The following is a 27,487-nucleotide window of genomic DNA, read 5'->3' on the forward strand; positions in this document are numbered from 1 at the left end:
GCAGGAATATCTCTATTAAACAATTTTCATGGAGTTATTCTCCCTTCATCAGACTCCCTAAAAGTAGCAGCTGTGTGTCAATGTTGAGTATTTATGCTTCTGGTTTCTGCAAGTTAGGTTCCTGTTGTCCTTTTAGCTGATTCAATGACTTCAAAGACAGCTGCCACAAAGTTATGAAATCTGTACAGCACATGGCCTCTGCTCAGTGTTAGAAAGCATGCGTAGTGAAACAAAAAAAAGAAAGAAACCAAAACAAATTCAAGGGCCATTAACTGAATGTTCTAGGCAGCTCTCTGGAGCAGGAGACCATGCCTTTGACTGGTTATACTGCACATAGACTATAGATGAACCCCAAACTCTTTAAACTCTCTCTATGACCAGTAGACCCTGCTGGCCGCTATAAAAAAGATTATCGGTTATGAATGCAAAGCTGCTATGTAAAATTGCATGTAGACATAAGAGTGGTTGGCCATGCAGGAATCATACAGACGCCTTCCAGCACCTGTTAAAGTCTTGCCTGAGCAGCAAGAGGACATACTGGAAATGGAGCGAGTACAAAGAATGGCAACAAAGCTAATAAAGGGTCTGGGGGATATTAGTTATGAGGAAAGGTTGCAAGCACTGAACTTATTCTCTCTGGAGAAGAGACACTTGAGAGGGGATATGATTTAAATATACAAATACCGTACTGGTGACCCCACAATAGGGATAAAACGTTTTCGTGGAAGGGAGTTTAACAAGACACGTGGCCACTCATTAAAATTAGAAGAAAAGAGGCTTAACCTTAAACGACATAGAGGGTTCTTTACTGTAAGAGCGGCAAGGATGTGGAATTCCCTTCCACAGGCAGTGGTCTCAGCGGGGAGCATCGATAGCTTTAAGAAACTATTAGATAAGCACCTGAACGACCGTAACATACAGGGATATACAATGTTATACTGACATATAATCACACACATAGGTTGGACTTGATGGACTTGTGTCTTTTTTCGACCTCACCTACTATGTAACTATCATGAAGTGTGAAGAAGAAGGGGGAATAAGAGAGTAGGGTGGGGAGACACTGCTAGCTCTGCCTGTCTCAGAATGGTGTCCAATGGACATATATCCTCAGTGTAGTCATCCAGAGGGGTATCTGCTTGATCGATTAACGAACCATCTCATGATCTCGCCAAAAATGTCTGCCTTGGATGATTCTACAGGCAGTTTATTATCTAGTTGAGGACACTGGTTGTGCTTCATATGCCGCAAAAAATGTCATCAAAATACACAGCTCTGCTGTGCCCCCTCGTCCACTTGATGACAATTCCTAGCTCTCACAAAAAGAACCATCTAATGCCGCGTACACACGAGCGGACTTTACGGCAGACTTTGCCCAGCGGACGGGATTTCGTCGGACAATTCGATCGTGTGTGGGCTCCAGCGGACTTTGTTTGCTCAAAAGTTGGACGGACTTAGATTTGAAACATGTTTTAAATCTATCCGTCGAACTCGAGTCCGGTCGAAAAGTCCGCTCGTCTGTATGCTAGTTCGACGGACAAAAAGCCACGCTAGGGCAGCTATTGGCTACTGGCTATGAACTTCCTTGTTTTAGTCCGGTCGTACGTCATCACGTACGAATTAGACGGACTTTGGTGGATTGTGTGTAGGCAAGTCCGTTCATTCGGAAAGTCCGCCATAAAGTCAGTCGAAAAGTCCGCCGGGCAAAGTCTGCCGTAAAGTCCGCCTGTGTGTACGCGGCATTACTCTAATCTAACTCCGTGTGTATAGACATTGTTCAGATGAAAAATAGAGAGATACAAAGTAACACTGTTACTTTTGAATCTGCTCAGCTTCATTCATCTGCAGATCAAAATTATGAAAGCAAGTTATGAAAGCAGAAAATAATATAAAATTACTGCGCTTCCCTCTAACTCCAAGCTGCAGTTCTAATTCTTAGGTAAAGAATTAAATAGATAAAATGTATAAAAGAACCGCGCTAAACACAGATCGTAATTGAATAATTGAAAAATATATAAAGTGATCAAAATATTAAACACAAATAGCAACACAATATGAAAAATCAGAAAAAATGTGCTATGAACCACATAAGGATACTAAATTATTGTAGCAAAAAATATTAAAGTAAAATAAAGAAAACAGTCCGTGAAAAAATGTGACTTCTGTTATCAACAGTCCTTATTGTAATATATTCCACCCATAGTGACTGAAGATTTTAAAGACATCTTGTGAAAAAATCCACCACCTATGAAGGTATATGATTACCAGAGGTAAGCTGTAATGAAGCCTATGCCAGAAATCCGCTCAATGGGGACATCACCATCTGTCTCAGCAGGGAGGAAAGATCACCCGGGATTCATCAATAATGATTGACTCAGCAATGGAGACCCGAGGAGATAAGAAATACATCCACCATAGTGTGAATCCGTTTGACCAATTTATTAATAAGTAAAGTAGCACACTTACCAAAAAACAGTTACAATAGCATGTATAAAATCAGCCGGCCGGCCTGCATACACCCGTTCGTTATGGAGTGGAAACGATGACGTCATCATTTCCACTCCATAACGAACGGGTGTATGCAGGCCGGCCGGCTGATTTTATACATGCTATTTTAACTGTTTTTTGGTAAGTGTGCTACTTTACTTATTAATAAATTGGTCAAACGGATTCACACTATGGTGGATGTATTTCTTATCTCCTCGGGTCTCCATTGCTGAGTCAATCATTATCGATGAATCCCGGGTGATCTTTCCTCCCTGCTGAGACAGATGGTGATGTCCCCATTGAGCGGATTTCTGGCATAGGCTTCATTACAGCTTACCTCTGGTAATCATATACCTTCATAGGTGGTGGATTTTTTCACAAGATGTCTTTAAAATCTTCAGTCACTATGGGTGGAATATATTACAATAAGGACTGTTGATAACAGAAGTCACATTTTTTCATGGACTGTTTTCTTTATTTTACTTTAATATTTTTTGCTACAATAATTTAGTATCCTTATGTGGTTCATAGCACATTTTTTCTGATTTTTCATATTGTGTTGCTATTTGTGTTTAATATTTTGATCACTTTATATATTTTTCAATTATTCAATTACGATCTGTGTTTAGCGCGGTTCTTTTATACATTTTAAGTTATGAAAGCAACCTGGAAAGTAAAAAAAAATATATGTTTTTCATTTTTAAAAAATGTGTCTATTTAACCCTAATGAACTCCTTCTTCCCCTTCCCCTTTGACTATTATTTTCTTGATGATCATTTTTCTGTTTGTCTATTTTATTCAACATTAAGGTGGTTGTAAACCCTCAAGGTTTTTTCACCTGAATGCATTATATGCATTCAGGTGAAAAACTTGTGCTGCAGCACCCACCCCCCCTATTTTTCTTACCTGAGTCCGATCCAAACTAGCGATGTGCACAAGTGCAGCATCTCCAACTGCTGTTGTTATCCTCATTGGACAAATTGATAGCAGCAGGAGCCATTGTCAATGTCAATCAAAAGCTGTGACACAGAAGCGGGGGGCGAGGCCGAGTCCCGCTGTCTGTGTCAATGGACGCAGTAGCGGGACTCGGGAGGGAGCCGGCACGGGTGACCCCAGGGAAAGCGGCTTCACGTGGGGGCACTTGATGAAGAGGAGGGGCTTGGAGCGCTGGTGGGGCACCCTAGAAGAAGAGGATTGGGGTTGCTGTGTGCAAAAGCATTGCACAGAGCAGGTAAGTATAGGCATGTTTGTTATTTTTATTTTTTTTAAAGTGAGGGTTTACAACCCCTTTAATATTTAAACTTTTATTTGTTTCTATTTCTTTTGTTTGTTATTTTTTTAGTGTTGCATTAAAAAAAAGAGCAAAAATGAAGAAAAAACTTTTATTCAACTTGCAAATAACTTTGCATTGCTTTGAACCATAGTCACAATCTTGGTGTAATTTTAAATAGAACAAATCTTAATGCCTGAACACAATTTTGCAACTTTGACATGTATTAAAAAAAACTGTACATATGATCACAACTACTTAGCATATCCAAATGAATTAAACTTGGGTTTTAATTTGGTGGTAAAATAGTAATGGATATCTCCTGATTTTTATTATTATTATTATTATTATTATTATCAAATGAAAACTGGCCCAAAATAATAAATATATATATATATATATATATATATATATATATATATATATATATATATATATTTTTTTTTATTTTTTTTTAATTTAGCTGTATATTTCTTGCTATTACCATAACTTACCTCCAAAGAACCCAAAATAAATTTTCCTGCTCCTGATGATTGCAGCGATGCCTCACATGTGTATGTTTGTTGTTGTTTGTACTTGTAGTACGGCCCAAAAACAATAGTATGCATTTTGCTTTTTTGAAAGCATACTGACACTAATATATATTTAAAAAATTTGTTTTTTTTTTTAAATCCTACCCAAAATATACTGATCTTTTCCTTTGACCCTTACCTTGACCCTAAAACTCACCATGAGATTGACCTAGATCAAACCTTGAACTGGGTTTTTTTTTCTTAATTTTATTTATTTATTTTTTATATGCACTTTTGATTGTTTACATCTTTCTCCCCTGCAATAAGAGAGATAAAATGTATCTTTCTCCCCATTCACAGGAGAAAGAAAACACATGGGTGAGATGCACAGTGATTGATCAATGTGATAGGCAATCAGAGACGACTCATGTCTGTCCTTGAAAAACCACATCGGGCGCCTCTGCCAATCAAACTACTGATGGGTCTTTTGTGCTCTGACTCTTTTTACCAATTTGTTCACCCACATGAGTACCCCACAGAGCACCCAAGATGGGAATACATAAGGCATTGAGAGTATCCACACTGACCCTGTACAGAGACAGTTTTTCTCCCCCCAAGCACTAGGAAGTCCACATGGTGCCCCCTTGCTGGGTGACTGCAGCCTCAACAGTTGTAAATCTATTTAGACATTTTGTCCTTTTATTGTGGAAGCATTTTATCCTTGTTTCTGAATTTATCCACTACACTTTAAGGATTCTCCCATCTCCCTCTCTTTTCTTTATCGTTGGACACTCTGAGCTATACCGGAGACCACCGATCAGCTTCTCGGGAACCTTCAGTTTGCAATCTACCACCACACCCTAGACAGGGAGCAGATGAAAATCAGAATCGGGGGCCCCGGTTCACAATCGTTAGTATAAGCCCAGTATCTGTGCTCCCAGCACAAAGGTGTGCATATATGTGGCATCACAGAAGAAGACCCAATTCAGTGAGATCGCATATACTGTATGTATACAGGCGGCACCAAGAGGTTAGTTTACAAAATGAAAATGTAAAGCTTAGCAATTACTTTAGGTAAACATCCTCCACCCTTCATTCAACACAATAATATAAGAGTCTGTACACCTATATGTATTGACAGGTTTTTTTTCAATATTCTAGGCTACTGTTATGATGTTCCAAGCCCTTGCTCGGTCGAGTGGTGAGATTACTCATTAACAGTTGACAGAAATGCACTCTTTGGCCAAAAGTATGCTTACACTGTAGGTGCTAAGGGCTTCTTGAGTTGTGGTGGATTGACCTCCCATTTGATGGTGCCTCTATAATTCTGGGTCCACAGTTACTTGGCAGAGCCAGAGCTATGACCACCAATAATCTTTTATCTGTCTGTAAGGTTGCCATTCTGACTACTGCTGTAAAGGGGGCACTATTCTCTCTGACCCGATGAATTAATTTAGCCGATCATCCCTAAGACCAGAAAATTATTTTAGGAATCCTCTGGGGTAAAAAGGCTGAGAAAGATTTCTCTATAAAGACACTTTAGACAACTGAGCGTTTTCAACCTTGTGGTAACAGTTGCTTATGGTAAAGGCTGTTTTCTGTTCCACCATGACCCCTGGGTGAAACGCCAGCTCCATAATTACATGGTTTCATAAGTTTGGTGTTGAGGAACTCGAGAGGCCTGACATCAACCCTATTGAACTTCTTTGGGATGAACTGGAACACAAATTGTGAGCCAAGCCTTCTCCTCCAAAGTTAGTTCCTTGTAGGAAGGTTGAAAGTGTTTAGTTATAGTGAGTCAGTGGCTGGCACAGGCAGATAAAAAAAGGATTAAAAGTTCAGTTTCTGGGCTTTTGGTAGTAGCCAGCCCCCCTATGCTATAAAAAGGGAAAGGGTGACCAACTTGTTTAGGAGGAAAGCCGTGCCACGTCCAAAAATGCATAAACACAAAACAATGGGTTCCCCTAAGTGGACTTTCCCGACACTTGCATAGATAAAGAAAAATTGTAAAGGTAGAAGACGTTATACATAGTAAAAAAACATATGATTTTATTCGTGTTGAAAAATACAAATGTTAAAAAACAAGCAAAAGATATCTAGAGTAACATGGTAGAACTACATAGTGGACATGATGAACATCAAATAATGAGTAATGGTGGAATGCTCTTCTCAAGCCCGACGCGTTTCGGGATATTTTTTATTTATAGAGTCCTTCTTCAGGGGCATAGTTGAGAGAGAAGGGTTCATCTGAGGTGATTAAGAAAAAAAAAAAAAAAAAAATGAAAAAAGGGAGGGAGTCAAATGTGGTAGGACTACCAATGATAGGTTAAAATGATCAATTGATCACCTACCTGATGGGATGTAATTGTTTGCTTGTAGAAAGGAGATTTTTGTTAAAAGCAATGAAAACCACAGAGAAAGGGCAGGATGTGGGAGTGAGCAGTAGTGGTGTAGCAAGTATAGAAGCTTATTCATAGGTAGTGGGGGCTGCAAATAGGTAGGTTGCAATCTATATAGAGGAGTATGTCAGTGCTCCCGTCCCGCCCAACCCGGGCATGCGCAGGCCAGAGCGGTATGCTGAGGTCACAGGAAGGCATCTCTAAAAAATGAAAACATTTTTTTTTGAGGAACTTTCGAAAAGATCCAGTGTAGATAGTTCGAAACAAAAAATGAAATGAATAAATAGATAGACTGATGTACATAATAACGATAATCAAAATGCTACATGTACGGGCAAAAAACTTTATGACTCGGTGCAACCGAAAAGTACACTAAATAGTGATTAATGAGAGAGGTCTAGCATTGGAATGCATTAGGAAAAAAAAAAAAGAGTATATATATAAGAGTATTAATATGTAGTTGTTAGTGGTAGAGAATAATAATAAATGAATACAGAATGCATACCTATAAATAAGTATATGGTATGCATAGATATCAGGGGGTACCAAAGTTGTACATCCGAGCAGCTAAGGTAAATTATTTAAGTGTAACACACTGGTATATGGGAAGTATATGAGAAGCAATTATGTTGCTACAATGCTTCTTATGGGAGTAATTACATTCGCCTGCAAGGACAGAGACCAAAGCAGGCTAGAGAGTAGTGAAGAAATAATAATAATAATGATAACTATAGGACTGAGGGAAGGGATAGTACTACGCTTGAAACAATGATACTAGGGTAAAAACAGAGATGCAAGAAAAATAAAAGAAATCACATACCTTTAGGGAGAACAAGTGAACATGTAGACAGCCTCACAACCCAGCGTCTGGCGTGTGTAGCGCCTTAGCAGTGAGTGAGTGAGGCTGGTTTAAGTAGTGTACGGGCTCCAATCAGCTGGCGTCAGAATGAGGCACAGCTGTGTTATGGAGCCCGTCAGCTGAGACGTCCTATACAGACCTCCCAAAGCGGGGATGCGCGGCGCCGCCCCAACAGCGCATGCGCGAGCGCAATGACGTTTGGAGCAACGTCGCGCACACCCGCTCCACCGGCACGGAAGTGTCACTCCGGCGGACTGAGCATGTCCACCGGAGTGGCAACATGGAGGCAGTGGGCGTAAGATGGAGAACCGCCCAAGTACCTCCCTAGGCGCCGCCCCAGGGAAAGAAATCCCTGGGGCGGCTTTCCGTGCCGGGCAGCCGCTCCGGCCACCCACGCCTCGGGGGGGGGGGGTTGAAAAGGGGGGGATTCGTCATAATAGCCCGATCGAAAATATTTTCAATACTCATCCAAACACGGAGGAGTAAAAAAGGAGGTTGAAAAAAGGCATAAGGAGTATTGGACGGAATAAAAAAGGTATAGGATCAACACTCACCAATACCAGATCAAAGTGGTGATGTGATGACTTTGATCTGGTATTGGTGAGTGTTGATCCTATACCTTTTTTATTCCGTCCAATACTCCTTATGCCTTTTTTCAACCTCCTTTTTTACTCCTCCGTGTTTGGATGAGTATTGAAAATATTTTCGATCGGGCTATTATGACGAATCCCCCCCTTTTCAACCCCGCCCCCCCCCCCCCCCCGAGGCGTGGGTGGCCGGAGCGGCTGCCCGGCACGGAAAGCCGCCCCAGGGATTTCTTTTCCTGGGGCGGCGCCTAGGGAGGTACTTGGGCGGTTCTCCATCTTACGCCCACTGCCTCCATGTTGCCACTCCGGTGGACATGCTCAGTCCGCCGGAGTGACACTTCCGTGCCGGTGGAGCGGGTGTGCGCGACGTTGCTCCAAACATCATTGCGCTCGCGCATGCGCTGTTGGGGCGGCGCCGCGCATCCCCGCTTCGGGAGGTCTGTATAGGACGTCTCAGCTGACGGGCTCCATAACACAGCTGTGCCTCATTCTGACGCCAGCTGATTGGAGCCCGTACACTACTTAAACCAGCCTCACTCACTCACTGCTAAGGCGCTACACACGCCAGACGCTGGGTTGTGAGGCTGTCTACATGTTCACTTGTTCTCCCTAAAGGTATGTGATTTCTTTTATTTTTCTTGCATCTCTGTTTTTACCCTAGTATCATTGTTTCAAGCGTAGTACTATCCCTTCCCTCAGTCCTATAGTTATCATTATTATTATTATTTCTTCACTACTCTCTAGCCTGCTTTGGTCTCTGTCCTTGCAGGCGAATGTAATTACTCCCATAAGAAGCATTGTAGCAACATAATTGCTTCTCATATACTTCCCATATACCAGTGTGTTACACTTAAATAATTTACCTTAGCTGCTCGGATGTACAACTTGGGTACCCCCTAATATCTATGCATACCATATACTTATTTATAGGTATGCATTCTGTATTCATTTATTATTATTCTCTACCACTAACAACTACATATTAATACTCTTATATATATACTCTTTTTTTTTTTTTCCTAATGCATTCCAATGCTAGACCTCTCTCATTAATCACTATTTAGTGTACTTTTCGGTTGCACCGAGTCATAAAGTTTTTTGCCCGTACATGTAGCATTTTGATTATCGTTATTATGTACATCAGTCTATCTATTTATTCATTTCATTTTTTGTTTCGAACTATCTACACTGGATCTTTTCGAAAGTTCCTCAAAAAAATGTTTTTCATTTTTTAGAGACGCCTTCCTGTGACCTCAGCATACCGCTCTGGCCTGCGCATGCCCGGGTTGGGCGGGACGGGAGCACTGACATACTCCTCTATATAGATTGCAACCTACCTATTTGCAGCCCCCACTACCTATGAATAAGCTTCTATACTTGCTACACCACTACTGCTCACTCCCACATCCTGCCCTTTCTCTGTGGTTTTCATTGCTTTTAACAAAAATCTCCTTTCTACAAGCAAACAATTACATCCCATCAGGTAGGTGATCAATTGATCATTTTAACCTATCATTGGTAGTCCTACCACATTTGACTCCCTCCCTTTTTTCATTTTTTTTTTTCTTAATCACCTCAGATGAACCCTTCTCTCTCAACTATGCCCCTGAAGAAGGACTCTATAAATAAAAAATATCCCGAAACGCGTCGGGCTTGAGAAGAGCATTCCACCATTACTCATTATTTGATGTTCATCATGTCCACTATGTAGTTCTACCATGTTACTCTAGATATCTTTTGCTTGTTTTTTAACATTTGTATTTTTCAACACGAATAAAATCATATGTTTTTTTACTATGTATAACGTCTTCTACCTTTACAATTTTTCTTTATCTATGCAAGTGCCGGGAAAGTCCACTTAGGGGAACCCATTGTTTTGTGTTTATGCTATAAAAAGGGGGACGCTGAAGTCTTAGGGTGCTGGGTTCTGGATTACCTTTGTGTGGAAACGTTGGTGCTGCTGAAGACACCAGTGTTTTTGTAAGACATCCAGCCATGGAAAATGCCGTAATGGACCCTCACCTCACCGAGGTATGCATGGGCCACTACACTACTATAATTAAGGTTAGAGGAAAGACGTTTCATCAGTAAAGTTAAATTAACTGTTATGAGCCTGGTCTGAAGTTATTCAAAGGGGTGCATTTTGGCTCTGTCGTAACAAAAGAACCAGGGTTTGTAAACCACTACAGGGTATGAAGTAACACCACTACAAGGGGCTAACTCTGCAAGGCAAGAAGAAGAGAATACTTGCTAAGATAAACCAAGTACAAGTTCAAGACACCACGCAACCAGTCTGAAGGTGTGGTACCTGGTAAGGTAACAGGTCTTCTGATAGTGAAGCGGTCATTATTTGTCTCTCTCTCCAAGGGGGGGGAATCCAATAGCAACCGGATCCAAACCTGCATCATGAAGATCTATGGCATGGTCACAACTTATGGTAAGGAATAAGCACGCATGAGGTACGCAGGACTGGTGGAGTGGGCACAGGCTCAGTATGTCCTTCCTAATGCAACATACAGTATCTCACAAAAAAGAGTACAACCCTCACATTTTTGTAAATATTTTATTATATCTTTTCATGTGACAACACTGAAGAATTGATACTTTGCTACAATGTAAAGTAGTGAGTGTACAGCTTGTATAACAGTGTAAATTTGCTGTCCCCTGAAAATAACTCAACACACAGCCATTAATGTCTAAACCACTGGCAACAAAAGTGAGTACACCCCTAAGTGAAAATGTTCAAATTGGGCTCTAAGTGTCAATATTTTGTGTGGCCACCATTATTTTCCAGCACTGCCTTAACCCCCTTGGGCATGGAGTTCACCAGAGCTTCACAGGTTGCCACTGGAGTCCTCTTCCACTCTTCCATGACAACATCATGGAGCTGGTGGATGTTATCTTGGAGGTCAGTGGCGGCTGGTGCTCCATTTTTTTGGGAGGGCGCAAACAAAGCCCCAATTAACCCCCCCCCCCGTCACTCGCCCGCAATAGGGCAAATAAAGAGATAGATAGATAGACAGACAGACAGACAGATAAATAAACAGATAAATGGACACACAGACAGATAGATATTGGGTGGGCGGGAGGGAATGAGATAGATAGATAGATAGATAGATAGATAGATAGATAGATAGATAGATAGATAGATAGATAGATAGATAGATAGACAGATAAAAAATAGATAGATAGGATGGACAGACAGATGAGAGAGGGATTTAGTGGTGAATGGGAGAAGCATTTGCTCCGATTAGCAGTCCCTCATCCCCCCCTCTCCTCTCCTGCCAGGCACATGTTTCTGTCTGATCCAACAGATTGCAAGAGAATAGCTGGGGGCAGAGGTGAAGCAGGACGTCCTTCCCCTCTCTCCACCTTCACAGGATACTGCTATGGACAGGGTGTCAGATCATCACATTACAGGCAGATATATAAATAGTACCTTTGGCAGTGTGGCTTCTCCATCCACAGAGCTGCGGGGTCAGGGTTACGATTTCCCACTGGCACAGAACCCGGAAGTGACGCTGCTGCCCGGGGAAAGCACCGCCCACCTGCCAATAGAAAACCCCACAGCAAGGGGAATGCCTGCAGGAGGGAAGTTTTACGACGCAGTGCTTTGCGCAGCAATGACTCACAGAACCCTGTAAATGAAGCGTCTTACATGCAATCACGTCATTGCATAGACATCATGCTACCCATAGTGCACTGTATCCAGCGCCTGTACTTGTGCACTTAAAGGACTTTTTTTTCCTTGGGGGGGGAGTGGTCGGTGCCCATGCGCCCTCTATGGACAGGCCGCCACTATTTGGGGTCGTTATCATGTTAGAATACTGCCCTGCGGCCCAGTCTCCGTAGGGTGGGGATCATGCTCTGCTTCAGTATGCCACAGTACATGTTGGCATTCATGGTTCCCTCAATGAACTGTAGCTCCCCAGTGCCAGCAGCACTCATGCAGCCCCAGACCATGACACTCCCACCACCATGCTTGACTGTAGGCAAGACACACTTTTTTGTACTCCTCACCTGGTTGCGGCCACATATGCTTGACACCATTTGAACCAAATAAGTTTATCTTGGTCTCATCAGACCACAGAACATGGTTCCAGTAATCCATGTCCTTAGTCTGGTTGTCTTCAGCAAACTGTTTGCGGCATTTCTTGTGCATCATCTTAAGAAGAGTCTTCCTTCTGGGACGACAGCCATGCAGACCAATTTGATGCAGTGTGCGGCTTATGGTCTGAGCACTGACAGGCTGACCCTCCACCCCTTCAACCCCTGCAGCAATGCTGGCAGCACTCATATGTCTATTTCCCAAAGACAACCTCTGGATATGACGCTGAGCACCTGCACTCAACTTCTTTGGTCGACCATGGCAAGGCCTGTTCTGAGTGGAACCTGTCCTGTTATACCGCTGTATGGTCTTGGCCACTGTGCTGCAGCTCAGTTTCAGGGTCTTGGCAATCTTCTTATAGCCTAGGCCATCTTTATGTAGAGCAACAATTCTTTTTTTTCAGATCCTCAGAGAGTTCTTTGCCATGAGGTGCCATGTTGAACTTCCAGTGACCAGTATGAGAGAGTAGGAGAGATAACACCACATTTAACACACCTGCTCCCCATTCAAATGTGACCCACTAATGAGTCACATGACACACGGGGAAGGAAAATGGCTAATTGGGCCCAATTTGGAAATTTTCACTTAGGGGTGTACTCACTTTTGATACCAGCTGTTTAGACATTAAAGAGGAACTGCAGGCTGCGTAAATTGTTGGTGTTATACAGGTGCCTGTAATAAATAAATAAAAAAAAAATTTGTACAGCATATTTAAAGAGGGACTGCAGTCTGCTCGCATAATTTGCAATAAAAAACATCTTTGTCATTCTGAAGCTTCCCTTCAACCACTTTACATATTATTTTATATATACTGTAATTCTGTACTTGCCAAATATGCTGCAGAAATCTCCCTCCACTGAGTCTTGCTGCAACCATTTTAACTGAAGGCAGCTGAAGCTGCTGCCTGTTCACTTCCTGGATTTACACAGACACACAGAGGCACAGCTCTTCAGTCCAGCAGCTCTCATTGGCGCTCTTATGACTCATCCCCCCTTCCTTCCTGGCAAACTCTCACAAGAGTGAGAGAGAAAGCTGTGCATGATGTCAAAAGCCTAGGCTTTTTACCAGACAAGAAACAGGAAGTGGGCTGTACAAGGTATTTACTGGCAGAAAAAAAATGTTTTACTATCCAAAGTTAAAACAACAAGAGCAGAAGATTTAATAGATGGAAAGATGAAAAAATTACTGAAGTTTCGCTTTAATGGCTGTGTGTTGAGTTATTTTGAGGGGACAGCAAATTTACATTATACAAGCTGTACACTCACTACTTTACATTGTAGCAAAGTGTCATTTCTTCAGTGTTGTCACATGAAAAGATAGAATAAAATATTTACAAAAATGTGAGGGGTGTACTCTTTTTTGTGAGATACTGTATGTTGCATTAGGAAGGACATACTGAGCCTGTGCCCACTCCACCAGTCCTGCGTAAATCATGCGTGTAAGTGGGCAAACTTACAAAATATGCAGGGGATCAAATAATTAATTTCTCCACTGTAGGTAAGTACAATATTGAACAAAAATGTTATTGCAATGTATGATCGTTTGATTTTTTCGATTTGTTAATGGGCACAATTAGATCAAGTCCTTATTAAAATTATATGAAAAAAAAATGGGTTAATGTACACCATTTACTAGTAACTCAAAATAAATGTTCACTTTAAGTACAATATATTTTACCTATAAGACTTCCTTATGCACCCCTCTCCCCCTTCCCCAACAGTATCAACAAAATTGCAGCGGCATTAACCAGCTGCTGACTGTTGCTGCGCCAATCTATTCACTGTACAAAAATTCTTTGAGTCCATATAACCTGTTTCTATTAAGCCCCGATGAAGGAGGTGAAGTGTGGCCCCACATGTTGGTTTTCATATACAATTTATGTTTGAGATCAAATATTACCTCGTTGATGCTCCTGGCAGACTACATCACATAAGTACTGTAAGTTTTTTTTTCTGGTTACAATTTAAATTTAAAGTTGTATCAATTTCCTTACAGATATCTTTTCAGGTGTCTGTTAAAGAAGATTGTACCATAACTGCAGAAGGGAAAGGACTGGTGAATTTAACAGTGAGTTGAAAAAATCTATTGTCCATTATTCTAGCTGTGAATGTATAGGTATGCTGTCAGCACTGTCCTTTCGGTTAGCCATTAGAAAAAAATCTCTGGTAATTTTCTAAAGAGAATTAAAGCCCAACTCTGGCCTATTTGTTTTTTGTTTTTTTTTTTTATTTTTAAATGCAGCTCTGGCCACAATACTTACCCTGAACCTGGAGCTATCCCTCAGAGTATCCGTTGGTATCTTTTCCACCACACAATGTCCTTATGCCCCGTACACATGAGCGTAATTTCCGTTGGAAAAATCTTGGATGGTTTTTCCGACGGAATTCCACTCAAGCTTGCCTTGCATACACACGGTCACACAAAAGTTCTCTGAACTTTCGACCGTCAAGAAGACGAATAGAATTTCCGTCAAGAACTTTTTCCTTCGGAAAAATAGAGAACCAGCTCTCAATCTTTTGCTGGCAGAAATTCAGACAGAAAAAGTTGGATGGAGCATACACACGGTCGGAATATCCGACCAAAAGCTAACATCACACTTTTTCCGATGGAAATTCCGTTTGTGTGTACGGGGCATAAGTCTTCTGGCGTTAACAGATTTTGTGTGATTACCTAGAAAGGGTTTTTGCTATTATGCTATTAGATTGTAAATATTTAGGAAAAAGGTGGGTGAGTTGGAAGGGAGAGAAGGCTGCCAGAAAGAAGGGGTGGGCTGAAACCTCCTTTTGTGTTCATCGGTGTTAGACCCAGTCTGAAGCAGTGGATCTCAGTCTTCACTCCTGAAAAAAGGAGCTGCAACAGATTAGGTAAGTGGAAAAAAAGTTCAGGAAGGGTTTTTTGTTGTTAAATTGTGATTTGGTAGGAGAGAGATGGGTGAGTTGGAAGGGGGAAGGAGGTTGCCAGAGGAGGGGATGGACACCTCCCTTTGGGTCCAGTAGTGAGGTTCTTACAAGATCATGAAGTCTCCAGTGGTGGCGTGATGACATCATGATGAGTGATTGCTACAGGACTGGCTGGTGGCAGACCTGAACTGCAGTGTTGGATCACTGAGAAGTTGCAACAGATTCGGGAACCCCAACAGGTTCAGATAAGTGAAAAAAGGTTACGAGAATGGTTTTTAAATTGTGAATTAGTAGGAAAGAAATAAGTGGATTGGAAGTGGGGAAGGCTGCCAGGAGAAGGGGGTGCAGACACCTCTCTTCTCTTTGGATCCATCAGTGGGCTCCTTACTAAATCTTGCAGTCTCCAGTGGTGGTGTGACATCACGATGAGTGATGGCTTTAATTGATCAGTGTTAGACCCCAACTGCAGCAGCAGATCTTGATCTTTCTCGAGGAGACACAGCAGATTAGGTAAGTAAAAAGAGCCCAGGAAGGCTTTTTATAATTAAATTGTAAATTTGTAGGAAAAAGATGAGTGAGTTGGATTGGGGGGAATCTGCTGGGGTAGGGGGGTGGACTTTTCCCTTTGGGTCCAGTGGTGGGGTGCTTACAAGATCTTGAAGTCTCTAGCGGCGACCTGATGACATCACGATGAGTGGTGACTACAAAACTGCTTAGTGGCAGACCTGGACTGCAGCGTTGGATCAACTAGATTGTAAGCTCTAACGAGCAGGGCCCTCTGATTCCTCCTGTATTGAATTGTATTGTAATTGTACTGTCTGCCCTCATGTTGTAAAGCGCTGCATAAACTGTCGGCGCTATATAAATCCTGTATAATAATAATAATAATAATAACTAGGAGCCACAAGAGAGTCTGGAGCTGCAACAGGTTCAGGTAAGAGAAAAAAGGTTTTAGGAAGGGGCTTTGTTGTTAAACTGTGAATTGGTATTAGAGAGATGGGAAGCTTGTAGAGAGGTCACTGCCAGTTTTACTCTAGAGATGAACTTTAAGAATGAAAAACTTTGTGTTTTTGCTAGATTTGGTTCAGAAATGAATGTTTGGTCAGTGTTGGTGCTCCTACTTTTTGTTCTAGTTTGAGCTATAAAGTTCACAGCTTTTTATCTTTTCATGATATTATCAGTCATTTTGTAATTCTCTCTCTAGATAACACAATCATATTATTCCAATTATAAAAAGGACTGTGACAATTATGATCTTTCTGTGACAGCACGGGAAGAGTACATGGGTGAGTGCTGGTTTAACTTACTTTTTCATTGTATTGTCTGTTGTCTTATGCCGCGTACACACGAACGGACATTCCGACAACAAAATCCATGGGATTTTTTCAGATGGATGTTGGCTCAAACTTGTCTTGCACACACACGGTCACACAATGTTGTCGGAAATTCCGAACGTTGAGAATGTGGTGACGTACGACAAGCTGAGAAAATTGAAATTCAATAGCCAGTACGGCTCTTCTGCTTGATTCCGAGCATGCGTAGAACTTTGTGCTTCAGAATTGTGTACACACGATCGGAATTTACGACAATGGATATTGTTGTCGGAAAATTTGAAATCCAGATCTCAAATTTTGTGTTTCAGAAATTCCAATGGAAAATGTCCGATGGAGCCTACACACGGTCAGAATTTCCAACAAACTGCTCCCATCGAACATTTTCCATCAGAACATCCAACCGTGTGTACGCGGCATAAGGATATTTTGTGCATGCTGACAATGAATGTACAGTTGGCCATATGCGTGAAAAAAATCCATAGTTTCCCCCACCCATGCTGAACAGCATGGATGGATGAATCTCCCACTGCCGGCTATTGTATTCTGACAGCACCTGCATCTGTCATAAGTAGTAGTTGAGTTATGTGGTATCAGCAGGGTCACCCACATCTTGAATTTCAGCTGATTTAGAGGATTTAAGGTGTGTAGGGCCAGCTTACTGAGTACAGTTATTTGCTTTGTATTCAAGTTTTTTTTTTAATTTTTATGCTGCGACCTGCCACCCCAGGAAAGAGAACCCCTAGTGCTGGAGTAGGCTGACATTGCCCCAGGGTGGATCCATTAATGTAGTCAAGGATTGATATAATGTTGGGCACCAGTAATTACTTGTCTTTTCCAGATGTATATCTGCTTTAAGCTCACAGGGGGAGAGGGTTAGAGCTAAGACACCTCCAGCAGCATATTTTCCAGACTCTAAGCATACTCCTGCTGTCACAGTGCATGAAGAGAACTTGGTCCATGGTGTATTGCAAAAATAAATACCATTAGGCTAACAACGGCAGCACTGTCATCAGAGCTTCACAGCCAGAGAGCGGGTACCTCCATGCATCCTCACCAAGCAAAAGAACCAGGATCCTCTGAGGGTCAGACTCATTCCGGCTCCAGCAGGTCTTATTCCCCTGACTCCACCTTGGGTGTTGTATCTTCTTCCACCTGGGAGGACTGCTTCAGGATGACTGTGCTAGGCCCAAAAAGGCTCCCTGCTTAACTAGCACATACAACTACACATATCTCCCCAGGCTGCAGTTCATGGAGAAGCGCCAATCACCAGGCCACCTTCAAAATATCTATTTTCTCTCCCAGCATGCCCCTCATAAATTCAGTAGTGTTAGGACTGCAAGCATACACAGGGTGCCGTGAAGAGGCCTTGCAGCTTATGCAAGCGTTTGCAAATGTGTACTAACTAAACCCCTGTTTTTAATGCAGACTGTTGAACAGGTTAATTTGGTCAGTTGGCAGACAGGTTGGTGAGTTGAGCTATGGAATGTTCTGTTTCTGTCTTTCATGTGTTTGCCCTTCCATGTGCTCCTTGCTGTGAAGGCCAGTTATAGGTGGGGGCAGGGGCCATTTGTTTGCACCCACTGACAGTAAACTTTATTGTTGTTGGCCAGGGGAACATAAATTTTCATAACCCAGCATTATTGCAGCTCCCCTGTCTAATGCCAGAGGTGCCAGTGCCACCTACTGGCAGCAGCAACACTGAGCAGCAGCAACACTGAGCTCAGGGAAAAGCCAAGTAAGATGCTACAAATTAACCTTAAAAGATTACCACCCATCTTCTATCGGGTTGAAGACAGGACTCTGTGCAGGCCAGTCAAGTTCCTCCACCCCAAACTCGCTCATCCATGTCTTTATGGACCTTATTTGTGCACTGGCATGTTAGAACAGGAAGAGGCCATCCTCAAACGGTTCCCACAATGTTGGGAGCATTACATTTTCCAAAAGTTCCCTTTACTAGAACTAAAGGGACAGAACCAACTGCTGAAAAACAACCCCACACCATAACCCCCCCTCCACCAAATGATTTGGACCAGTGCACAAAGCAAGGTCCATAAAGACATGCATTAACGAGTTTGGGGTGGAGGAACTTGACTGACCTGCACAGAGTACTTACCTCAACACGATAGAACACCTTTGGGATGAGCAGAGACTGTGAGCCAGGCCAACATCAGTGCCTGACCTCACAAATGCGCTTCTGGAAGAATGGTCAAACATTCCCATAGACACACTCCTAAACCTTGTGGACAGCCTTCCCAGAAGAAGTGAAGCTGTTATAGCTGCAAAGGGTGGGCCAACTCAATATTGAACCCTACAGACTAATGCCCCGTACACACGGTCGGATTTTCCGATGGAAAATGTCCGATCGGAGCGTGTTGTCGGAAATTCCGACAGTGTGTGGGCTCCATCGGACATTTTCCATCGGATTTTCCGACACACAAAGTTGGAGAGCAGGAGATAAAATTTTCCGACAACAAAATCCGATCGCGTCAATTCCGACCGTGTGTGAGGCCTGTTCCGACGCACAAAGTGCCACGCATGCTCAGAAGAAATTCCGGCACGGAACAGCTCGTTCTGGTAAACTTAGCGTTCGCAATGGATACAGCACTTTCGTCACGCTGCAATGTTAAAAATGGTTTAATACAGCGCACTCTCTTCTTCTTTATAATGTGACAAGAATATAGTAGTTTTGCTGCTCATATTCACACACACTTCTCACAAACTTATTTCGTTACTATTTATCTGGATTCCCTCAATATATTTTGATTGCTCACATCTGACAACATATTTTTGTTTTGGTTTTTTTTGTTTTTTTGGCTTTAATGTAGATTCTTTTTTTGTGTTTGTATTTTTTTGAAGGGTTTTTTTTTTTTGGGGGATTTTGATTTGTACTCCCGAAAATGTTTGTGTGTGTTTTTTGTGACAAGTTCTCACAACACCATTGATATGTTGTTCTATTTAATCTGTAGGAGATTGTTTGGTGTTGTTGTCCCTTGTTAATTTCACATTTTATCTTAGAAATGTACCTGAATCGTCACCAACAAACTGTCCTTTTTGGATGAAAACACACACAGGAGAGTATACTTTCCCCAAAAAATTTTTATTAAGGGCTCACAACTAAACAAAGAGGGAGGCAACGCTGGAGAAACTGCAGCAGTGGATGAAGCCTTGGACCCCCAGGGCAGACATCAACTATTTTTAAGCAAAATTGGTGGCCTGAGGAGTCCATATCTAAGGGAGGGCAGTCTGGTCCAGAAGTCCCAGAGATCCGGAAAGCAGCAGATGACATCTGTGTCCCCAGGCTGTGGTCATACGAGAGACTGCATCTTCTGTCAGACCAGACTGAACCCAGGGCCATCACTCTTAGGTCTTCCTTCCAGGCTTCCTTACACGCGGTGGCTGTGGTGGTGGAGTTGTGGCAGCAGGAGGAGGAGGAGGAGGATGGTCCAACTCAACCACGTCGGTCTTGGGTGTTAGTTCCCCACTCACCCCCTTACGTAGGACTTTATAAAGCAGGTCCTCACAGAGCCTGCGTTGACCCTCCTGCATGCCCTGCAGTTTGGTGGCAGCCATGCAGGCAAAGGCCTCTTCAGGAGTGGGTAAGGCTCGCAGGGACGCCGAAGCCTCCTGGATCAGCCTGAATGCTGAATCCTGCACGGGACTCGGAGTCGTCTTCCTGGCTCTTTTATATGGAAGGCGGAGGGGAGGAACCTGAGACTCAGTCAGGCTGCGACTTGTCCCAGGCTTCTCCTGGCTGCCACTTAGTCCCGCCTCCTCCTGGCTACCACTAATCACCGCCTCCTCCTGACTGCCACATTCCACAGCCCCCTCCTGGCTAAGGTCTTCCTGTGTATGAAAAAGGGACATAGTTTTAGTATTTTTTTCATCAATCACACACAATTTTCACCTCCTGACTGCTGCAAATTGAATGTTAACAAATATAAAAGACTATCCTTCTGAGCCCAGCAGTTTTCATTCTTGTCCCAATTTTGGGTGCCCACTACTGTTTATTGATATGTAAAACACTTTCAAGCAGCAATTAGTGATCAATAATAACATCTAGTAAACATCATTTATTTATTGTCCAGAAATCTGTAGAACAATGCTATACCTGACTCCAGCTGGGCTCCTCCACTTCTTCCTGGCTGGAAGGCCCAGGTTGGACATTGGAAGCCTCAGCTGGGGTGGAAGGTAGAGTGGAAGGAAGAGTAGAGAGGGATTCCCTGACTTCAGTGTGGTCAGACAGAAATCGCAGTCTCTCATAGTACCACAGCCTGGGGACATAAACGTCATCTGCTGCAGTTCCGAACCTCTGGGAATCTGTGACCTTCTTGCGCTCCCTAAGATATGTGCTCCTCAGGCCACCAATTTTGGCTTTTAAATAGGGGATGGTTGCTGTGGGGACCACTGGCTTCACCAACTCCAGCAGTTTCTCCAGCGCTGCCTGCCTCTTTTGTTTATGGTTATAGTGGGGGTGTCTGACCTGCCACAGACAGGGCAGCTCCCTGTATTTGTCAATGAACAGGGGGAGGAAATTGTGGTCGTTGAACCCATCCATTTTCTCTGCAAGACACAACACAAGACAAACCCTAATGTCAGGCCAAACTCCCCTAATCTTGTTACAATATAGGCTTCCATTTCGAAGCAGTATAGGCCCAAGTTTAGATCCTACCTTCGTTATCACGATCGGCGCCTCCGATGCTCCTTCCTCCGCTCACAGATCGTACGTAAGACGCACGCGTGTTACGCTTTATACACACTGCGCATGCGTGTAACTCCGCCCGCCCCTGACGTTCTTTCTAGTCTATTCCCCGCCCCTTTTCGTTCGGCGCAGTGGGGGAAGAGCACATGGCGGAGACACAGCAGGATCGTGCTAATTGTAGCAACGAGGAGGAGGAGGAGGAAAGGCCGGATCCGGACACGTCCCGATCCAGAAGGAGATTTAATGACTCAAATATGTCCTTTGGGGAGATGTTGGAGATGGTCGACATCCTGAAGAAGGCCGACTATGACGGGAAGTATGGGCCTTACCCCAACCCCAATGTCAGAAAGGCCAAGATCATGGCGAAAGTGGTCAGGAGTCTGCACCGGAATTTCGGGGTACGACGATCGAAAGGTCAGCTCAGGAACCGGTGGTCGGACCTCAAATTACGAGAACATGAGCAGTACAGAAAGATCCGGAGAGTGCTGCAAAAAAGTAAGTAGTTGTGCTGTGTTCCTATTCTTTATGTTTATTACGTTCGTGCTGCTCCATGTGCTTTTAGGAACTGTTGTACAGTTTAAAATGGCAACTTTCATGTTCATGGGCACATTATTCGTTCGGATCAAACATTTTTCTTTCGGACTATAAAATACCATTGTTTAGGCCATACGCATTTGGCCACCATTTTGACACCCTATACTTGTCTTAAAAGAATTTGGTTGTGTAGATGGCTTTGTTACTAGAATGAAATGCAAACTAGATTCTGTGTAAGAAGAGGACACTGAGCAGCTGTTTTCACATCTGGACACTAGAGCACTAGTGTGGGACACAAGAACACCATTTTTATTAGGGGGCCACACAGGTGCTCCAGTGTATACTATAGGGGGGGCTACATCTGTGAAGCTTGTACTAAACAGGTAAAGTATTGCAGGTTGGCAAAGGACACTAAAAAAGTTACATCTTGGAACTCTGCTAAAATTGACAATTGTACCCCACTTCAAAGCAATGTTTCCTATTTCTAGTTCTGCCATCAAATATCTGTGTGCTAATTATACCATTTTTGTTTGACATAGGGGATAAAAGACTCGGAGGACATCCCTCATCCGAGGAGACCAGAGCCCCCCCTCTGGAAGAAGGGGAAATCCCCCCAACACAATCTGAGCAGGAGGAAGAAGACGTGGTGGAACTAGTCACCACAACAGGTGAGTGTCTGCAACCACAAGCTCAGATAAGAGATGGATGGCGGCATTTTTTTTAGACCTAATTTATTTTGGGGTTCCTCTCTTTTTAGGTGATCGTGAGGTTGTGGATCCAGATCCTTTCACATCCGAAAGTGCCCAGATCCTGATCGGGGAGATCATGGGGTGTAATTTACAATTGGAAATCATCAAGAAAAACATCAATGATGTTATTCCAAAAAATAAAAACATCATTGATGTTTTGGGGCGAGTTTAAAGCCCCTCCAAATCACTTTCTTCTTTTGTGTGCTACAATGTGCTAAATGTTTTTGTGATTTTTCCCAAAGTCAAATTTGGAGGATGCACACAGTGTGTCAACATGTGCTATCTGCCATCACGGGAGATCAATGGACGCGTTTTGGGGGTGCAACCCCTTCCTCAATAATAAAGTAGCGGTGAGGAAGGGCTTGCTCCCCCAAAACACATCCCTTGATCCCCCGTGATGGCAGGTCGCACATGTTGACATTGTTAAATTGGTGTGCATCTTCCAAATTTGGCTTTTCCTGGGGTGACTTCACCCCATCTGAACGCAATATCAAACACAGTTCCTAAATACTCATGTCTGATATTGCCTTCAAGTTCTACCAAATGTGACGTTTGTAAGTTCAAGATTTGTGTCTTTCTTGTTGGTTTTACACAGGCCTGTTTTATCTAAAATGGACATTTATATTTTTGATAATGCTACCCCAAAATTGTTATACAACAAACATGTTGGTTTGTTTGAAAAACCTTTGGTAAATGCACATGTGATTGTGCAGGTATTAAAAAGATTGTTAATCAAGAATGTGTGGATTATTGTCTCAACGCTACAACACTTTTGGGGTGATGTCATTGTTGTTTTCTGAGAAAATGGGGGTTATTTACTAGGTTACTAAGGGCAAATCCTCTTGGCACTACAAGTGCAGTTTCAGTGCAGTTGCAACTGCACTTGTAGTGAAATGTGTTTTTGCATTTTAGTAAATAACAGCCAACAGTGCTTTGTATAATAAGGTTACACAATCACGACATTTTCTGGACTCAACACATTTCTGTCAGGGTCAGCTAAAACAAACACAAGCTGTAAATGTCCACAAAGAATTTCTTTTTTTGTTTTATTATAAAAAGGCTTCACAGATTTGCTGGCATATTGATGGCCCCCCTACCCGCAAGGAACTCCAGGTAACGTAACCATACATCACGGGCACTCAGGGAGGGCAAGCCAGGACGGCCGCTTTCAAGCGCCGTCAGTGTGGTTTGATGTATCATTCCAGCCTCAGGCCCAACTGAGCCAGCATAGTTGGCCGAATGTTTCCTTAAAAAGTTATGGAGAACACAGCACGCAAGTATAATATGGTTCAGTTTATACTCCGCCATATGGATGGGTGTCAGAAATAGGCGGAACTGGCTGGCCAGGATTCCAAATGTGTTCTCCACCACTCTTCGGGCTCTGGCCAGCCGGTAATTAAAAACCCTCTGTTCCGGGGTGAGGGTCCTCATTGGGAATGGCCGCATCAGGTGGTCCCCCAGCGCAAACGCTTCATCAGCAACGAACACAAATGGGAGTCCTTCAACATTGTCCTCTGGAGCTGGCAAGTCCAAGCTGCCATTCTGGAGATGCCTGTAAAACTCAGTCTGGCCGATGACTCCACCATCGGACATCCGGCCATTCTTCCCCACGTCCACATACAGGAAATCATAATTAGCCGACACCACCGCCAACATCACTATACTATTGAACCCCTTATAGTTGAAATAGTATGACCCCGAGTTGGGTGGTGGGACGATGTGGACGTGTTTCCCATCAATTGCCCCTCCGCAGTTAGGAAAGTCCCACCTCTGGGCAAAGTGGGAGGCCACAGTCTGCCATTCCTGTGGCGTGGAAGAAAACTGTTGAGGAAAAAACAATAAACATTACTTACTAAAATTACTATGTGGCTGGGCGGTCCTCAGTGTGATACAGCACCTCATCCCAAAAATCTAATGATAAAGTCAGAGGAAGGGAATATGGGGATTATGACGGTGCCAGGAAAAACACAGTATATTTTTTAAAATAAATAATTTTTATTAAGACATATCATGTATATAAAAAATATAAACAGAAAGATTACAAAATCAAGGTGTGCATAAATGCTAAAAACATATCTGTAGTGAACTTCACAGGGCTTGGCCTCATGGGTGTGACGGCCAATGCGAAGGGTAGGTATTTTAATTATCCGACATGTTTCGCCAGTGTTGGCTTCTTCAGGGATAGGTTGTTAATACCTAGAACGCTACAATAATTCTGTGAAAATGACATAACAATCAGTAGATGTAATCGAATAAATGATACAATAGAAAAAATATCATTTAAATAGATATATATATATATGTTTGCGAGCTGACAGTATAGACTGACCTCCACCACCACCCAAAGGGCACCAAGAGAAAGTCCCCACACAACATCGGGCAGCCCAGAGATCCCCATCCCGAAACAATCACCCAACCAGACATTCTATAGATGGAAATGAGATACCTGCAAGTCACCAGGGGGGGCCCCCACACACCTCCAGCACTAAACCTCCAGCCAAGATCACAATGAGTAGCTGCAGGGGGCAGTAAAAAGGACCTGGCCAAGTATGTATCTAAAGAGGTATAAATTATTTAGAATAAGATCATTTATCATAATGTCATATTTTTCAAAGAAGTCATATAAGTTCCAATAGTTGGTGGAGAAAATTCATTATATGGGACTAAAGAGTCTCCAATTAATGTACTTACAAAATAGTGCTCTTTAAAGTGAATGGCAGGACACCGATAAGTCCTTCAGCTTAGAGAGAAACTTTAAGCAACAATAGGAGACGTATCTCTATGATTTGCATAAACAGGAGAAGAGTTTATATGCCACTTGTAAGATTATCTGGGGGGAGAAGGTATAATCACAAAATGCACTTTGGTTGATCCATAGGTAGATTACACCAGCGAAAAGCAAGGTAAGTACACACTTACCATTGAGTAGATATAAAGCGAAATGCTGGGCTAAGTAAAGCCTGCAGCCAGTGATAACACTAGATAGGAAAAACCAAAAAGCAAAAGATAGTAAGAACAAGAAGTAAGTCTATTAAGGCGCCAAGCATTAAGGGTCCATACTAGTACCTACCCAGTCAAGTGGTGGTTGATACGTCGGTGTCCTGTAACATCCCTGGCGAGTGTGCTGGCCTGGGATGCCGGCGTTCTTATGCCTCCCACACACGCGCGGCGTCTGACGTCACCGCACGTGTGAGCAGACAAAGGAAGCCACGGCGCATGCGCCCACCGCAAATCCGTCCCGGCCTACAAGATCCAGAAGGCATTGCGGTGGTGTCCATGGTGATGTGATCAACATCACAGACAGGACGCGGTGTCAGACGCCGCATAGAGCGGAGTGATACCTGGAAAAGAATAGAAATTTCCAATGCGTCGTGGCTAAGGTGGGCAGAGGGAATTCCCTACGCCCTTGGGTGTCCATACAGCTAAGTGTGTCCCCGGTAGGAGGCTAAAAGTACCGGATAAAGTGCATAAACCCCACATCAGGAAGCAGGGACTCAGGGACAATAGAGAAACCAGAAAGGGGATTGAGAGGGAATAAGGGAAGAGAAGGAGAAAAGGAAGGAGATGGGCCGGAAAGTGGAAAGACAGGAGAGGAAAGAGGCAAGGGAGGGGGGGAAAAAGAAGAGAAAGAAGGGGAAGAAGGGGAATGGGAAGGGAAAGAGAAAGCCCGAGCATCCGAGGGCACGGGGACGTCATCGAGGCACACAGAGGGAGAAGGTAAAGGTGGGCGAGAACAGTCCAGGGATATGTGTAAAACCCCAAAGAAGCGCCTGCACACAAGGCATGAAATTGGGACAGATTACAGAAGGAAAAATAAAGAGGGGGGGGGGGGGTTTTGTCCCTGGAGTGTGCTCACACAAGTCGCCCTGACAGCTCGCAAAAACCATACATAGGTAATAGTGATAAAGATTCATAAACTACCAATCAAACAGAGAGGTCAACATATAATTTACAATAATATACAAGATAATAAAGTAAGTGTCTTAACTGAACATAAATATACCGTGATGTATCCCATAATAAGAGAAAGTATATTTTTTTCTCCCAAAGGAAAAAGAAAAGGAAGGGAAAGGGGGGGCTGTGTCCCAATCCAACACAGCCAACTTATGCATGGGGAGGGCTAAGGGGAGGATTATGAAGAAAACACATAAATAAAGTAAATGAATACAGTAAAACTTGATATAGTCCACATCACAGAGGAGTTTTTTATAAGAAGGGTTTGAAACTAATATTTTCATTGAGCCCAGGATATCTGGTGGCATCCAAAATGTGTATCCACTTGGTTTCTAACTGTAAAAGTTTCTGGTCAATATCTCCACCCCTTACATGTACAGGGATGTGTTCTAATGCTGTAAATCCTATGACATGGGGATTAAACTCATGATACTGTGCTATATGTCGATTAATAGAGGTAGAAGTCTTCCCTTTCAATAAGGGCTTGATATGGTCTCGAATCCTCACACAAAATTGGCGTTTGGTTTTACCCACATAGTAACTGCCACAGAGGCATGTGGCAAGATATACTACACCAATAGTCTGGCACGTAACTTTATGTTTAATTTTGTATGTTTGGCCATTGGGAAGCGGTTTCTCGCATGTATCGTAGATGAACTCACATGTGTCGCAGTGGCCACAAGGAAATGTGCCATGCACAGTTGAAAGACACTCAAGTTTAGATGTATGGTGACTCACCGTGACTTTATCCCTTAGGGATGGAGAGCGACGGTAAGTAATTTGAGGCTGAGACTGAATGTATTTTTTGATGGTATTGTCTGCTGTCAAAAGAGGCCAAAATTTACATAAAATGTCTCTTATTTCCTTGTGATGTTGGGAATATTGGGTTATAACCCGGACAGGCTGGACATCATCCCTATTTTTGGTAGAAAATATCAGTTTTTTACGATCCAATTTTCTAACTTTGTTGAAGGCCTGCTTTAGCAGGTTATGACTGTAACCTCTTCTTTTTAGTCTTTCATAAAGTTCATGTGAGGCCTTAAAGAAGTCACCTTCATCCGTACAGTTTCGTCTGATACGCAAGTATTGGCTGTA

General features: G+C 42.9%; 1 protein-coding gene across 1 annotated transcript in view; it reads left to right on the plus strand.

The window, feature by feature from the left end:
• Window positions 1–10,124: 10,124 nt before the first annotated feature.
• The window catches only part of LOC141134076 (complement C3-like), a 77,476-nt gene continuing 60,113 nt past the window's right edge, over window positions 10,125–27,487 (plus strand). Inside the window, exons 1-3 of the mRNA XM_073623662.1 lie at window positions 10,125–10,145; window positions 14,218–14,289; window positions 16,327–16,408. Of these exons, the coding sequence (XP_073479763.1) occupies window positions 10,125–10,145; window positions 14,218–14,289; window positions 16,327–16,408 (175 nt within the window). The remainder of the gene's footprint in view (window positions 10,146–14,217; window positions 14,290–16,326; window positions 16,409–27,487) is intronic.

The sequence above is a fragment of the Aquarana catesbeiana genome, linkage group LG03, assembly GCF_042186555.1.
Source record: "Aquarana catesbeiana isolate 2022-GZ linkage group LG03, ASM4218655v1, whole genome shotgun sequence".
NCBI lineage: Eukaryota > Metazoa > Chordata > Amphibia > Anura > Ranidae > Aquarana > Aquarana catesbeiana.